We start from the raw sequence: 18,268 nt of genomic DNA on the forward strand, positions 1-18,268 counted from the left end.
TAAACATAGTAGCTAAATATATACTGCCCATATGGGGTATGTTGTACAGTATATATGATACAACTGGAGCAGGGAAGAACATACAAACAAGAAACAGCATCACAGTGTAGCTACGTCCACAGCCAGACACAGCCAACTTAAATTCACAGTGGGTAGAACACCCATACAGTACAATATAAAGTACAAACACACACAAACACACTGTCTCAACCACAGACACACTGTCTCAACACAACCACACTGTCTCAACTCACATACAACTACACTGTCTCAACACACACACAACCACACTGTCTCAACACAACCACACTGTCTCAACTCACATACAACTACACTGTCTCAACACACACACAACCACACTGTCTCAACACAACCACACTGTCTCAACCACAGCCACACTGTCTCAACACAACCACACTGTCTCAACCACAGCCACACTGTCTCAACACAACCACACTGTCTCAACCACAGCCACACTGTCTCAACCACAGACACACTGTCTCAACACAACCACACTGTCTCAACTCACATACAACTACACTGTCTCAACACACACACAACCACACTGTCTCAACACAACCACACTGTCTCAACTCACATACAACTACACTGTCTCAACACACACACAACCACACTGTCTCAACACAACCACACTGTCTCAACCACAGCCACACTGTCTCAACACAACCACACTGTCTCAACCACAGCCACACTGTCTCAACACAACCACACTGTCTCAACCACAGCCACACTGTCTCAACCACAGACACACTGTCTCAACACAACCACACTGTCTCAACTCACATACAACTACACTGTCTCAACACACACACACTGTCTCAACTCACATACAACTACACTGTCTCAACACACACACAACCACACTGTCTCAACACAACCACACTGTCTCAACTCACATACAACTACACTGTCTCAACACACACACAACCACACTGTCTCAACACACATACAACTACACTGTCTCAACACACACACAACCACACTGTCTCAACACAACCACACTGTCTCAACTCACATACAACTACACTGTCTCAACACACACACAACCACACTGTCTCAACACAACCACACTGTCTCAACCACAGCCACACTGTCTCAACACAACCACACTGTCTCAACCACAGCCACACTGTCTCAACACAACCACACTGTCTCAACACAACCACACTGTCTCAACACAACCACACTGTCTCAACACAAACATACAGTATCAATACACAACCACACTGTCTCAACCACAACCACACTGTCTCAACCACAACCACACTGTCTCAACACAACCACATTGTCTCAACCACAGCCACACTGTCTCAACACAACCACACTGTCTCAACACAACCACACTGTCTCAACCACAGCCACACTGTCTCAACACAACCACACTATCTCAACACAACCACACTGTCTCAACACAACCACACTGTCTCAACACAACTACACTGTCTCAACACAACCACACTGTCTCAACACAACCACACTGTCTCAACCACAGCCACACTGTCTCAACACAACCACACTGTCTCAACACAACCACACTGTCTCAACACAACCACACTGTCTCAACACAACCACACTGTCTCAACACAACCACACTGTCTCAACACAAACATACAGTATCAATACACAACCACAACAACACTGTCTCAACACAACCACTGTCTCAACACAACCACTGTCTCAACACAACCACTGTCTCAACACAACCACTGTCTCAACACAACTACACTGTCTCAACACAACCACTGTCTCAACACAACCACTGTCTCAACACAACCACACTGTCTCAACACAACCACTGTCTCAACACAACTACACTGTCTCAACACAACCACACTGTCTCAACACAACTACACTGTCTCAACACAACCACACTGTCTCAACACAAACATACAGTATCAACACACAACCATAACAACACTGTCTCAACACACACACAACCATAACAACACTGTCTCAACACACACACAACCATAACAACACTGTCTCAACACACACACAACCATAACCACACTGTCTCAACACAACCACACTGTCTCAACCACAGCCACACTGTCTCAACACAACCACACTGTCTCAACCACAGCCACACTGTCTCAACACAACCACACTGTCTCAACACAACCACACTGTCTCAACACAACCACACTGTCTCAACACAAACATACAGTATCAATACACAACCACACTGTCTCAACCACAACCACACTGTCTCAACCACAACCACACTGTCTCAACACAACCACATTGTCTCAACCACAGCCACACTGTCTCAACACAACCACACTGTCTCAACACAACCACACTGTCTCAACCACAGCCACACTGTCTCAACACAACCACACTATCTCAACACAACCACACTGTCTCAACACAACCACACTGTCTCAACACAACTACACTGTCTCAACACAACCACACTGTCTCAACACAACCACACTGTCTCAACCACAGCCACACTGTCTCAACACAACCACACTGTCTCAACACAACCACACTGTCTCAACACAACCACACTGTCTCAACACAACCACACTGTCTCAACACAACCACACTGTCTCAACACAAACATACAGTATCAATACACAACCACAACAACACTGTCTCAACACAACCACTGTCTCAACACAACCACTGTCTCAACACAACCACTGTCTCAACACAACCACTGTCTCAACACAACTACACTGTCTCAACACAACCACTGTCTCAACACAACCACTGTCTCAACACAACCACACTGTCTCAACACAACCACTGTCTCAACACAACTACACTGTCTCAACACAACCACACTGTCTCAACACAACTACACTGTCTCAACACAACCACACTGTCTCAACACAAACATACAGTATCAACACACAACCATAACAACACTGTCTCAACACACACACAACCATAACAACACTGTCTCAACACACACACAACCATAACAACACTGTCTCAACACACACACAACCATAACAACACTGTCTCAACACACAACCACACTGTCTCAACACAAAAAAACACTATCTCAACTCACACAACTACACTGTCTCAACACAACCACACTGTCTCAACACAACCACAACCACACTGTCTCAACACAACCACAACCACACTGTCTCAACACAACCACAACCACACTGTCTCAACACAACCACAACCACACAGTCTCAACACACACACAACCACACTGTCACAACACACACACAACCACACTGTCTCAACACACACACAACCACACTGTCTCAACACAACCACAACCACACTGTCTCAACACAACCACAACCACACTGTCTCAACACAACCACAACCACACTGTCTCAACACAACCACAACCACACTGTCTCAACACAACCACAACCACACTGTCTCAACACAACCACAACCACACAGTCTCAACACACACACAACCACACTGTCTCAACACACAGCCACACTGTCACAACACACACACAACCACAATGTCTCAACACACACACAACCACACTGTCTCAACACAACCACAACCACACTGTCTCAACACAACCACAACCACACAGTCTCAACACACACACACAACTACACTGTCTCAACACACAGCCACACTGTCTCAACACACAAACACACTGTCACAACACAACTACACTGTCTCAACACACAAGCACAAACACACTGTCTCAACTCACACAACCACGCTGTCACAACACAACTACACTGTCTCAACACACAACCACACTGTCTCAGAACACACACACAACCACACTGTCTCAACACACACACACAACCACACTGTCTCAACACAACACACTGTCTCAACACAACCACACTGTCTCAACACAACCACAACCACACTGTCTCAACACAACCACAACCACACTGTCTCAACACAACCACAACCACACTGTCTCAACAACCACAACCACACTGTCTCAACAACACTGTCACAAAACACACACTGCCATACTGCATTCACCTGGCTGCCCTAGAAGTGGAACCATGGGAGTGCCCCAATTGGCACCCTATTCCCTATATAGTGCACTATATTTGACTAGGGCCCAAAGGGTAGCCATAGGGCTCTAGTCCAAGGTAGTGCTCTATATAGGGATTAGGGTTCAATTTGGGACCCAACCAATGAATCAATGCCCACAGAACATCATCCCTGATGTCATCCAGAACAGTATGTTTTCATTATAGCATGGAGAACACACAGCTATCTATAGAATGTGCTATATCTCCTCTTTACATGAGATACACTTTGTTAAGCATATTGAAGCTACCAGAACCAGCAACACAAATGGATAAGTGAATGTCTTGAGTCAGCACACTACAGTGTAGGGCTGCTGTAAGATTCTCTGGGGCTAGCTGCTCCACTCAGACTGGGTTGAGGTTTGGTGGAGTAGCTACTAGTTATCAACAAGGTGTACTGTAGCCCTGGGTAGGCTAGATAGATTCATTCCTTGTAGCTGTGTTTCAGTATTTGAAAGTCCACAAGACACAAACACACACATTGTGAAAAAAAAGCTGAATTAATCAATCTAGAAATGTTTCACATATGGTCAGAGCGAATTAGTTTAATTAATAAAGATTGTGTGTCTCTCTGTGTCTGTCTCCCTGCTTTATGCACACACACACACACACACACACACACACACACACACACACACACACACACACACACACACACACACACACACACACACACACACACACACACACACACACACAAACACACACACGTGGGAGTGTGGTTAATGAATTAATAGAAGTGGGATATTGTGAGCAGACTACAATGAGAGAGTCTGGCCAAGCACTACGTTGGTAGCAGTCAGAGGACTTTAATGTTCTAAGGAATGTCGGGACCCTCAAGGCTGTCTTTCAAAATTTTTTGGTCTCTCTATATTTTGGTCTCACTATATTTTGGTCTCTCTATATTTTGGTCTCTCTATATTTTTCTGCATATTTCTCTGCATCATATATCTCTGCACACCTGATCTCTCTAGTGGGTGGCAGGTAGTTTACAGGTTAAGTGTTGGGCCAGTAAAGAATAATATGCTGATGTGCCCTTGAGCAAGGCACTTAACCCGTATTGCTCCTGTAAGTCGCCCTGGATAAGAGCATCTGCTAAAATGTAAATGTAGTGCTTTTCTCCCTCTCTTCCCCTCTTTCTCTCTCCTTCCACCTCAACAACATACTCCGAAATCCTAACATGAACCTCTAAATGTATCGAGAGAAGGCAGAGCAAACACAAACCGATACTCACAACAAAACCAAACTCCCTGCTTGAGCTAGTGTTTACATTTTAGGATCCTTAGCTAAGTAGGTGGAAAGAAACAGGCTTTATAGACAGTTTAGCACTGAGTTGTTTTCATCAACCATAAGGTATGTATTAAGCTATAGGTGTGGTTTCAGCTCCTGTCTCCTGGATCATTTTTTAAACACTTGAAAAAGGATCACTAGTCTGACGACTACTAGAAGGGGCTATGACGAGTGTCCCATCACTCAAAATCTGACTCTAGAGCCTCCACACTTTACAGTCCAATAATCGGCCATTACCCCTCAAATCTTCATATTTGAAAGAAGGGATGACAAAGGGAAGAAAGAGAGAGAAGGGAAAAAAAACAAGCGTGGAACATAAAACCGGGACATGTTAATAGCTTGTGTTGTTAACAACTTAGGGAATAAGGGACTTGGTGTTTTGTAGAGGTAGAATTATTACGGGAATTTGGCTGTTTGGCTGGAGAGAGAGAGGAGGAAAGGGGGGAAGAGAGCAAAGAGAGGGGGATAAGTAGAGCGAGTAGGAGAAGAGGGGAGAAGAGAACGTGGATGAGAAGAGGTGAAAGAGGAGGAGGAAGAGGAGAGGGAAGAGGAAGCAGAGGAGAAGAGGGAGAAGGCAGGGAGCGAAGAGAGATAGAAGGAGAGGAATGAAGGGAAAAGGATGGAGAGGGAGTAGAAGAGAGGAGTATAGGGAATAGGAGGAGGAGGAGGCCAAATGAAGGTAAGGGAGTATGAGGAGTAAGAGGAGGAGAAATGCCCAAGCTTAAGACTCCCTGTACTAAATCCCTTCTAGAGGCTCAGGCGGGAGCTGTTGAAGCAAGGAGCCGCCAAATAGATCATATTTACACTTTGGATATGGCTGCCGCTGAGCACAACAAACCCCAAATATGTCAATACAAGGAGCTATAATAGTAGGCAATTACTAATTAATAATGAATGCGTTGTTCCTCTGGGTCGGCATGGAAACTCCCACCGCCAGCCTTCCACCAAAGCTCTGCTACTGAAACAGTCAAATCCAGGGCTGCATCCCAAATGTCACCCTATTCCCTATATAGTGCACTACTTTAGACCTTGGCCCATAGTGCACTAAGTAGGGAATAGTGTGCAATTTGGGATGCACACAGCTTTAGCGCAACCGCTCCAACAGAAAGGCATGAAAAGTGCACGAGTGCATTTTTAGAGGTGGTTTGACCCTTTATTCATCCCTGGTTTTGTCTCATTGAGATCAAATGTGTTTCGCAAGAGAGATATAGTTGATTGATTTTGTTTGTCGCATTTAATCTATTACAATGGTGTTAATAAACTATTGATTCAAAGGTGTATGGACAAGGGAGGATTGAGCTCCAGGTCTGGCATGCTAGTTGGTTTTGGAGCTTGCATAGCCTACAGAGCATCCAGAATGTTTGCTAAGTAAATCTACTACATCAGAACTTAGTACTTAAATCTTCTATAGCAGGGATGGACAACTTTGATGGAGTGGGGGCCACAAAAAAAATCTGAATTTATCATGAGGGCCCGCAGTGTCAGTAATTTGACCGTGATTACTACAGGTTTAGATAGCTGGCTAAACTAACTTACCAATCTAAAAAATATAGCTAACCTGGGCTAATTGAGTGACTGTCAATGATGACACAAGAGAAAAACTGCTGATGCACAACCAATTTTTTTTAAAGATTGCACCTTGTGTTTGCACCTTGTGAATTCATCCACAGGCCTACAAAAGGGGGCTGCCAGCTGCCCATCTCTGCTCTATAGCAAACCGAAGAATTGTCACCACACACATCAGCTGAATAACACCAAGTGAGTTGTTGAATTTGACAGCTCAGTGGAATGGGTCACAGAGCCAAAGACGAGTCTGAGGACGGCAACTTCTCTTTGTTTGTGGCATCAAACAACGTCTTATCGAGAGCAGAATCCTCCTCATCCAATTAGCTTTTCTCCTTTGCTTCACTGGCAAACAACAAAAGCCACAAATGGCCTTATTTCTCATGACAGCCCCCTGACCAATTCTGAGGCCTGTGTGTGTGTGTGTGCACCCATGTGTGTGTGTGTGTGTGTGTGTGTGTGTGTGTGTGTGTGTGTGTGTTTGCGCATGCAAGCGAGCGTATGCACAGTTATACACATGCTCATTTTTAACATTTCACATACACGTTTACTTCTACATGTATTGAAGTGACCTTTTGTGTATCTCCCCTTGCACCCCCGAGTGCCCTCCTCACCTTTGACCCATGGGGTTGTAGATCTCGTTGCTCTGGCACCCGCTAATGGTGATTGGGTCAAAGAACTGGAAGGAGCGCAGGCCCACGCCAGAGATGGCTACCAGGTGGGAGCGGAACTCGACCAGGATGGCCTTGGTGCGGTAGAAGGCCACGCTCAGGTCATGGCTCACTGGGATTACCAGGGGGTTGGTCCTGCAGGTCAGACGCCAATCACCTAGACGGAGGGAACAGGGAGAGGGATGGGGGAAGGAGAGAGACAGAGAAAGGAGGGAAAAAGAGGGATGTGGGAAGTTAGAGAAATACAGTGCCTTGCGAAAGTATTCGGCCCCCTTGAACTTTGCGACCTTTTGCCACATTTCAGGCTTCAAACATAAAGATATAAAACTGTATTTTTTTGTGAAGAATCAACAACAAGTGGGACACAATCATGAAGTGGAACGACATTTATTGGATATTTAAAACTTTTTTAACAAATCAAAAACTGAAAAATTGGGCGTGCAAAATTATTCAGCCCCCTTAAGTTAATACTTTGTAGCGTCACCTTTTGCTGTGATTACAGCTGTAAGTCGCTTGGGGTATGTCTCTATCAGTTTTGCACATCGAGAGACTGAAATGTTTTCCCATTCCTCCTTGCAAAACAGCTCGAGCTCAGTGAGGTTGGATGGAGAGCATTTGTGAACAGCAGTTTTCAGTTCTTTCCACAGATTCTCGATTGGATTCAGGTCTGGACTTTGACTTGGCCATTCTAACACCAGTCTCACAACAGTATCTCGGACCTGCCTGGTGTGTTCCTTGTTCTTCATGATGCTCTCTGCGCTTTTAACGGACCTCTGAGACTATCACAGTGCAGGTGCATTTATACGGAGACTTGATTACATACAGGTGGATTGTATTTATCATCATTAGTCATTTAGGTCAACATTGGATCATTCAGAGATCCTCACTGAACTTCTGGAGAGAGTTTGAATAATTTTGCACGCCCAATTCTTCAGTTTTTGATTTGTTAAAAAAGTTTGAAATATCCAATAAATGTCGTTCCATTTCATGATTGTGTCCCACTTGTTGTTGATTCTTCACAAAAAAATACAGTTTTATATCTTTATGTTTGAAGCCTGAAATGTGGCAAAAGGTCGCAAAGTTCAAGGGGGACGAATACTTTCGCAAGGCACTGTAGCTCATATGGGATTTTAAGAGATCTTTCCACGCTTCCACAGTTCCATAGGTTGTATCTACAGACCTAAACTGTGGATGACCTCCTTGGTGTCCACCAGTTGAACGGTGATGTTGCACTGTGTCTGGTCGATGTAGCCTGTCCCGTCTGCAGCTAGGTGGATTATCACAGCGGCAGCCACCATGGGGTGGGAAAAGTAGGCCTGGGTGAGAAGGGAACACTCACATTTAGTGCCCTAAACTCTCAACACATTCATATCGGGTATATTACTAACTGGAGATATGTGTATGTAACTTCAGCCTTTGCCCACCCATATCCCATGACTCCTGACCTCAGACCTATGGCCTGTGACCTACCTTGAGCCAGTACTGTGGGTACCAGGAGGACTGCTGGGCCTCTCTGCAGGGGAACCAGGCGTACTGGGAAACCCCATCAGACAGGTCAAACACCTTGGACTGGCATGTCTGATAACACACACAGAGAGACAGAGACAGAGAGACAGAGAGACAGAGAGACAGAGAGACAGAGAGAGGAGAGAGACAGAGACAGAGAGACAGAGAGACAGAGAGAGACAGAGAGACAGAGAGAGACAGAGAGACAGAGAGAGGAGAGAGACAGAGAGAGACAGAGAGACAGAGAGACAGAGAGAGACAGAGAGACAGAGAGACAGAGACACAGAGAGACAGAGAGACACAGAGAGAGAAATTAAGATTCGTAGTGACACCAAATATTTTTGCAACATTTGTACATAGAATTTGCACACATTTCGTGGAAACAAAATGTTTCTGATAATGTCAGATAATCTTTGCTTCTTTTTCTGAAACAAGATAGTTCATTTTCAGATTATGAACCAAATCAATGTGAATTGGCATCATTAGAAGGTGTATTTTTCAGATTATTTTGTTAGTTTGTTGACTTGAAGGTTGAGATGTGTTCAAAGCCCTGCCAACAGGGTCATTCCTGGAGTTACGTAATAGTGTGAGGAAGTTGCTAGGGAAAACAAGGCTGAGTTGATACGGCACACATGGAGGGACAGTGTGACACGCTAAGCAAGTTAACGGCGTGAAAAATCAGGCCGTCTGGGTAGAGGGTGCTTCAGTTCCTCTCTCTTTCTTTCTCTCTAAATACCTCACTCTCCATTACTCCTTTTCATCTTTCACTCCACCACTCGTTTGTTCTCTCTCTGCAATCCCCTCTCGCTATCCCTCCATCTCTCCACTCTCTTTCTCTCTCTATCCCACCTCTAACTCTTCTATCTTTAATGTTTTTCAGACTCAGAACCAGAGAGCCAGATGTCAACTCATAAGGCCTAAACACTTCCATGCCTCTATCTGACAGCTCTACTTCATCCTCTGTATGTGGGCTGCTTAGTTAGGGACAGGCATAGATGGAAGGCTGTTTGTGTTGTTTGCTGTCTCTCTTCACAGGAGAGAGGTTATCTGTGACAAGAAGAATCTGGAGAACTATGTTAGAGATAGCAATGTGAAAGGGGTATTTAATTATTATTATTTTGATCCTTTATTTAACTAGGCAAGTCAGTTAAGAACAAATTCTTATTTAAAATTACGCCTACCCCAGCCAAACCTGGACGACGCTGGGCCAATTGTGCACCGCCCTACGGGACTCCCAATCACTTCTGGATGTGATACAGCCTGGAATCGAACCAGGGACTGTAGTGGAAACCTCTTGCACTGAGATGCAGTGCCTTAGACCCGCTGTGCCACTCAGGAGCCAAGGTAGGCATACCTACATTAGTTAGTTGTACAACTGAATGTATCCCACTGAAATGTGTCTTCTGCATTTAACCCAACCCCTCTGAAGCAGAGAGGTGCGGGTGCTGCCTTAATCGACATCCACGCATCCAGGGACCAGTGGGTTTACTGGGGCAGAATGACAGATTTTTTACTTTGTCATCTCAGGATTCGATCCAGCAACCTTTTGGTTACTGGCCCAACGCTCCTACCCGCCAGGCTACCTGCCTACCTGGGGGTAGAGTGTACAGACACAGGCACAAGGACACACAGTTTCGCCCATTGCCTGATGCCAGTGAAATCAGACACCTGTAACCAGAGACGTCCACCCAGAGCTAGACGAACCAGACGCAGTCGTGGAAACTACCCAGAAGCTCTTGGAGTAATCTATCTGTCTCCTGGATCTGCCGAGGTGACAGTTATGGATAGGCAGAGGAGGGAGCTGAGATGACGAAGACCCAGCTACCCGATCATTTCTGTTGTTGTTTGGTGATATTCTTCATGGTGCTTCCCTCTCAATGCACTGGGGCACTGCTGATGTCTTGTGTTGAGAGTTGCTATGGCTCCTCACCCTGCTGCAGACTGGAGCGGCGAGTGAATATTGCACAGGTGACAGCCAACCAATGACTTATTTATGTAAACACAGGTAGCACTGAGTCGAAGTCCCCCACCCCCCTCTGTGTTTTTATAACACCCCGCAGTTTTCGACAGACAGAGCTAGCACACTGTAATTGCACGTCAAGCTTGCCCTCTAGCAAACACCTATAAAGAGCAATGCCGGCAGGAGGGTTCATCAGCCTCCAAAGTTCTGTTACTCCCCAGCCTCCTCCTGTACAATGGCAAGAGTCAGACTAGTCCAAGTAAGATTGGTCATTCATTTGGTTTGGTCATTAGGAGGTTGTAAATACAACCCCCAACCTCCCCCAAGGACTGATCCTGTGTGTGTGTTTGTGTGTTTGTGTGTGTGTATACATATGTGTGTAAGGTTGGGGTGGGGGAGTGATGGGGGTGTAAAGCAGGAGCCCACAGAGGACCACATAGCAGGGGCCTTGCATCACGGAGCGAACCACAACAGAGCAGCCAACAAGGTCTCTAACATAAGCAACACACAGGGAAAAATAAACCAATAAAACAAATGCTGGACAATAAATCGTCGGAGACCGCAGCTTGAGAGAGTACGTCGGAAAAGGGAAAGGAGAAAGAAGAAACAACACTTGAGTCTAAACTTAGAGCCTTTTTTGTTCACTTTGTTATGGCAGTAAAAAAGTCCTCTGCCGCGCCGATCAACTAAACTGCTACAACATTATCGCACGAGATGTTGACAAAAGACAGTCCCAGAGACTATTTTAGGTCTCTGTGTTGCAAGAGAGAGGATGAGAGAAAGAGAGAGAGAGAGAGAGAGAGAGAGAGAGAGAAGAGAGAGAGAGAGGACAGAGAGAGAGAGAGTGAGGATGAGAGAAAGAGAGAGAGAGAGAGAGAGAGGGAGAAGAGAGAGAGAGAGAGAGAGAGAGAGAGAGAGAGAAGAGAGAGAGAGAGAGAGAGAGAGAGAGAGAGAGAGAGAGAGAGAGAGAGGGAGAGAGAGAGAGAAGACAGAGAGAGGGAGAGAGAGAGCGAGAGAGAGAGAAAGAGCGAGAGAGAGAGAGAGAGAGAGTGAGAGAGAGAGAGAGAGAGAGAGAGAGAGAGAGAGAGAGAGAGCGAGAGAGAGAGAGAGAGAGAGAGAGAGAGAGAGAGAGAGAGAGAGAGAGAGAGAAAATAAAAAAGTCCCTATAAAAGAGGTGAGAGTAGTGTTGTCAGCCCTCTGCGGTTTCCTCACACTTGTAGCAGCCTAAAGACAAGGCCATGTGGCCTCAGACCCCTTCTACTGTCACATCAAGGGGGAGGGTAAACAGAAGGAGGGAGGGAGGGACGGCACCCGTTTCTCATCCTCAAACACCAATAGTGCACCCCCCTCTCATCCCCTCCATTCCACCCCCTGCGTCCCTTCAGCCTCCGCGCAGCTCAAGCCTATGCTTCCCTGAACAACACAGCAGCAACAGCGAGGAAGGAGCTCTAGGACCTGTACTGTTGTGTTTCCCCCCCTCTACCCCTCCATCGTTCCTTAATTCAGACCAGCTGTCTGCTTACGAGCATACAACATTGAGCACCCGGTCTGCAGATACACGCTTTTGTTTTTAAATCACCACTTAAGGTAAAAGGAGGGAAGGAGGGCCGAGAGCAGACAGGCAGACAGCTAGAAGAGCAGTCTCATTGTGGGTGTGAGAGAGAGAGACAGAGAGAGAGAGACGGAAAGAGACGGAGAGACAGAGAGAGACAGAGAGAGACGGAGAGAGATAGAGACAGAGAGAGACGGAGAGACAGAGAGAGACAGAGAGAGACAGAGAGAGACAGAGAGAGAGAGAGAGAGACAGAGAGAGAGACGGAGAGACAGAGAGAGACAGAGAGAGACAGAGAGAGAGAGAGACAGAGAGAGACCGAGAGACAGAGAGAGACAGAGAGACAGAGAGAGACAGAGAGAGAGAGAGAGACAGAGAGAGAGAGAGAGACACAATTAGACCCACCTGAATCATGAGAAAACAAAAAGATAATTACTTGGCACATTGGAAAGAATTAACAAAAAACAGAGCAAACTAGAATGCTATTTGGCCCTAAACAGAGAGTACACAGCGGCAGAATACCTGACCACTCTCACTGACCGAAACGTAAGGAAAGCTTTGACTACGTACAGACTCAGTGAGCATAGCTTTGCCATTGAGAAAGGCCACCGTAGGCAGACCTGGCTCTCAAGAGAAGACAGGCTATGTGCACACTGCCCACAAAATGAGGTGGAAACTGAGCTGCACATCCTAACCTCCTGTCCAATGTATGACCATATTAGAAACACATAATTCCCTCAGATTTCACAGGTCCACAAAGAATTAGAAAACAAACCCAGTTTTGATAAATTCCCATATCTACTGGTTGAAATACTACAGTGTGCCGTCACAGCAGCAATATTTGTGACCTGTTGCCACAAGAAAAGGGTGAAGAACAAACACCATTGTAAATACAATCCATATTTATGTTTATTTGTTTTCCCTTTTGTACTTTCACTATTTGCACATCGTTACAACACTGTATATAGACATAATATGACATTTGAAATGTCTTTATTCTTTTGGAAATTCTGTGAGTATAATGTTTACTGTTCATTTTTATTGTTTATTTCACTTTTGTTTATTATCTACTTCCCTTGCTTTGACAATGTTAACATATGTTTCCCATGCCAATAAAGCCCTTGAATTGAATTGAATTGAGAGAGAGAGCGAAAGAGAGGGTGGGTGGTTTGGCATTGAGGCCATTCTCCTGTGTGTCTCCTTAATGGAGGGGTTCACCCAGTCTGGCTGAAGCAGAGAGCCCTACTTCCCCTTTGGCCCTATAGTCATATCAGCCTAGACCAGTCAGATCCCAAGATGCACGTTGGCTACGCTTTAGCAAGCTACGTGAGAAGGCTCCATTTGAAGCCTCTTGCAGCCAGGGCAATCATTCAGGGTGGTAGAGAGAGGGAAAGTAAGAGAGAAAGAAAGAGACAGAGACAGAGACACAGAGAGAGACAGAGAGACAGAGAGACAGAGAGACAGAGAGACGGAGAGAGACAGAGAGAGACAGAGAGAGACAGAGAGACAGAGAGAGACAGAGAGACAGAGAGACAGAGAGAGACAGAGAGACGGAGAGACAGAGAGAGACAGAGAGAGACAGAGAGAGAAAGAAAGACAGAGAGACAGAGAGAGACAGAGAGAGACAGAGAGACAGAGAGACGGAGAGACGGAGAGACAGAGAGAGACAGAGAGACAGAGAGAGACAGAGAGACAGAGAGACAGAGAGAGACAGAGAGACAGAGAGACAGAGACAGAGAGCATGGAGCAGGGTTTCGCTCAAATGTAGCAAATAGGACAGACTGCCTATTAGCACCGAAAGACGTAGAGAGAAGGAGGAGGGAGAGGGTAAAAAACCACAGAGCCAGAGACATAATGATGGTCTTAATTGCTTAATTTGCCTCTACTGTGGCGTTTCCCGCTGCGGTTCAGATCGGATGCCAGTGGTAGAAGTTAGATCACCTCTGCAGAGGGAAGCCTTAGCCACAGCCAGGCTGGGAGAAGAGAGAGGCCCCTGACCATAACACCAACCTCTACAACCAGTCACACACAGCCAGGCTGGGAGAAGAGAGAGGCCCCTGACCATAACACCAACCTCTACAACCAGTAACACACACAGCCAGGCTGAGAGAAGAGAGAGGCCCCTGACCATAACACCAACCTCTACAACCAGTCACACACAGCCAGGCTGAGAGAAGAGAGAGGCCCATGACCATAACACCAACCTCTACAACCAGTCACACACAGCCAGGCTGGGAGAAGAGAGAGGACCCTGACCATAACACCAACCTCTACAACCAGTCACACACAGCCAGGCTGAGAGAAGAGAGAGGCCCCTGACCATAGCACCAACCTCTACAACCAGTCACACACAGCCAGGCTGGGAGAAGAGAGGACCCTGACCATAACACCAACCTCTACAACCAGTCACACACAGCCAGGCTGAGAGAAGAGAGAGGCCCCTGACCATAACACCAACCTCTACAACCAGTCACACACAGCCAGGCTGAGAGAAGAGAGAGGCCCCTGACCATAACATCAACCTCTACAACCAGTCACAAACAGCCAGGCTGGGAGAAGAGAGAGGACCCTGACCATAACACCAACCTCTACAACCAGTAACACACACAGCCAGGCTGGGAGAAGAGAGAGGCCCCTGACCATAACACCAACATCTACAACCAGTCACACACAGCCAGGCTGGGAGAAGAGAGAGGCCCCTGACCCTAACACCAACATCTACAACCAGTCACACACAGCCAGGCTGGGAGAAGAGAGAGGCCCCTGACCCTAACACCAACATCTACAACCAGTCACACACAGCCAGGCTGAGAGAAGAGAGAGGCCACTGACCATAACACCAACCTCTACAACCAGTCACACACAGCCAGGCTGAGAGAAGAGAGAGGCCCCTGACCATAACACCAACCTCTACAACAAGTCACACACAGCCAGGCTGAGAGAAGAGAGAGGCCCCAGACCATAACACCAACCTCTACAACCAGTCACACACAGACAGGCTGAGAGAAGAGAGAGGCCCCTGACCATATCACCAAACTCTACAACCAGTCACACACAGCCAGGCTAAAAGGAGACAGGCCCCAGACCATAACACCAACCTCTACAACCAGTCACACACAGCCAGGCTGAGAGAAGAGAGAGGCCCCAGACCATAACACCAACCTCTACAACCAGTCACACACAGCCAGGCTGAGAGAAGAGAGAGGCCCCAGACCATAACACCAACCTCTACAACCAGTCACACACAGCCAGGCTGAGAGAAGAGAGAGGCCCCAGACCATAACACCAACCTCTACAACCAGTCACACACAGCCAGGCTGAGAGAAGAGAGAGGCCCCAGACCATAACACCGAACCTCTACAACCAGTCACACACACAGCCAGGCTGAGAGAAGAGAAAGGCTCCAGACCATAACACCAACCTCTACAACCAGTCACACACAGCCAGGCTGAGAGAAGAGAGAGGCCCCAGACCATAACACCGAACCCAACGCTAACCTCAGCCTTAGGCGGAAACACACACACAGTCAAGATGGAAGAGAGAGGGCCCTAAACCCCAACCCTAGGTCTATAGCTATAAACACACAGTCAGGCGAGCTGGAAGAGAGAAAGAGGGAGAGGCCCCAAGCGTAACCCCAAACCCAACAGTAACCTCAGCCACCCAAGAGCAGCCCACTCACAATATGTTAACTGGCTGCAGTGTGATCTCACAGTTCCTCTCTCTCTAACCTCATGGCCATCCTGCAGTGGAGAGTACATGCAGCATCTCTGGGACTCGGTTCATGAGTTGAAATTAGCCCATGCTTGTATACACTTCTCTGCAAATATTTTCATTCATAAATATGAATGACATCTAATCAAGCCATAAACATCTGTGTTGCTTCTCAACAGAATGGTCCACATTCTGCTCCTGTGCACTGCGTAGCTAATGAAAGGCCTATTCAGGGCGAGGGGTGACCCTGTTTGGCCTCTCAGGATTGGTCATGAACAGCTTTGGAACACGGCGTTTGTTGGAGCTTGTCCGCCCTCGCTGACTACCGCCGGTTTCCTGTATGTCCGGCTGCCCCTCCCTAAGTACACTGGATTCAACACACATTACGGCACATTTGGGGAGCGGATGTTTCTTATTTGGCCACGGCTCCCAAATGTGTTTATTTATTTCATCGAAACACATCCAGTAAACAGCTGCTTGGCTTCTTTTTCTTCTCTTTTTTTCATTCATCCCTGCTTTGTTTTGTGAAAGTTAGCATAAATAAGAGCTCCATCAGGGCGGAAGAGGCGAGCATCTGTGAGACATTTGCGGGTCGAGTCCTGTGCGAGGTTCAAACCGCCATTATTTAGCGGAATGCTGGTAAGCGCCTGACGTGTGAGGTAATGTCCTGTCACCGAGGAGACACGGCTCCCCAACCCCACCCTTACCGCCAGGCACACCGTCCCATTGGCTACCGAGCTAATAACGGGGCTTATACGGCCTACTGAGAGGAGGCCATGTTCTAGCCGCAGCCCAGCGAGTGAGCTGAGGGCAAAGTAATAGTGTGGTCTACCTACTCCCCTGATCTCATCTGTCAAGACCTAAGCAGTGGCTGGTGCTACGACCACAGAACCAGGGTGGGTGGGTGCACCAGTGCCAGGCCAACCAGCCGATCGCAGATGGATTCGGAATGGCAATGGATTCCTTGGGCATGGCCTTCTTTGTCAGGCTGCCACTGGCACATAAATGTCCCTCACTCAACACGTCCAACACTCGTCCCTGCGGCCAAAACCTACGTGTTAACAGCTCGAAATGTAAATGAGGGCTGCAGATACCTCCAGAACCCGACCTGATGGGGTTACCAGATGGTCCCCTTAATGATAATTGAAACAGGAGAACGTCGGAACGCCATTCAGGGCTTTTTTAATGTTACCACATGCTTATGTCACTGGCCGCAAGCCTGACGAGGAGTGTGGTTTGGAGTGGGTTTATAGTGTGAGGGAAACATGCCCTTCCTTGTAGTTCCTCACCGAGAGCACAGAGCTGTTAGCTACTGGATGGGCTTTGGTGTGTGTGTTGCTGCCTGCGCACACTGCACTTCTGGGACTCAGAACAAAACCACGGTGATTGTTTCCTTGTTTTTACTAGCCAGACACTTTTTTCCCCTCCTCCCCCTCCTCCTCCTCCTCCTCCTCCTCTTCTCTCATGTTCTTCTCTCCTCCTCTTCTAGTCAACGATGAGTTACCTGAGGGACCACATCGTCTTAGTTGCCAGCGAGAAGAAATCTCGATCCATAGCTCCCTGCCCCTGCACATACATGGTCTAACGTGCTAAACGCCTGGGCTCAGCATCATATGCTGGTGATTATTTGCGGCGTCAGTGGACTGCTACTATCCTGTAGTCTGCCTGGGATCCATGATAAAACACTGGGGCTCTCTAGGGCTCTGGACCGGGGTTGCGTCAGAGATTGCTGGGCAGCATCCATCCCCTGAGAAATCACCTGGCTCACCATTAAATGGTTTACTGTGATATGCGTTTCTGGTTGCTAGCGCTAAGCCCAATTCACCAATTAACCCAGCTAAAATAAATATCCCATGGTGTTACTGTGTGAACATTGTGTTGTGCTGCACACAGACAGGAGTGGTACATTGAATCCTCTGGGGACCACGACTATAATCCTACATGCATTGCCGACTTACTGTAGCTGCTGCTGGACAGACTGTGCGGACGGTATGCGATGTG

At 47.1% G+C, this 18,268-nt stretch overlaps 1 protein-coding gene across 1 annotated transcript in view; it reads right to left on the minus strand.

Moving 5' to 3' along the window:
• Positions 1-18,268, minus strand: part of LOC109868679 (pappalysin-1) — a 123,436-nt gene that overhangs the window by 46,805 nt on the left and 58,363 nt on the right. The window contains exons 11-13 of the mRNA XM_031802535.1: positions 9,009-9,116; positions 8,719-8,854; positions 7,482-7,695 (exon numbers count right to left, since the gene is read on the minus strand). Of these exons, the coding sequence (XP_031658395.1) occupies positions 7,482-7,695; positions 8,719-8,854; positions 9,009-9,116 (458 nt within the window). The remainder of the gene's footprint in view (positions 1-7,481; positions 7,696-8,718; positions 8,855-9,008; positions 9,117-18,268) is intronic.

This window comes from Oncorhynchus kisutch, linkage group LG23, assembly GCF_002021735.2.
Source record: "Oncorhynchus kisutch isolate 150728-3 linkage group LG23, Okis_V2, whole genome shotgun sequence".
In the NCBI taxonomy this organism is placed as follows: Eukaryota; Metazoa; Chordata; class Actinopteri; order Salmoniformes; family Salmonidae; genus Oncorhynchus; species Oncorhynchus kisutch.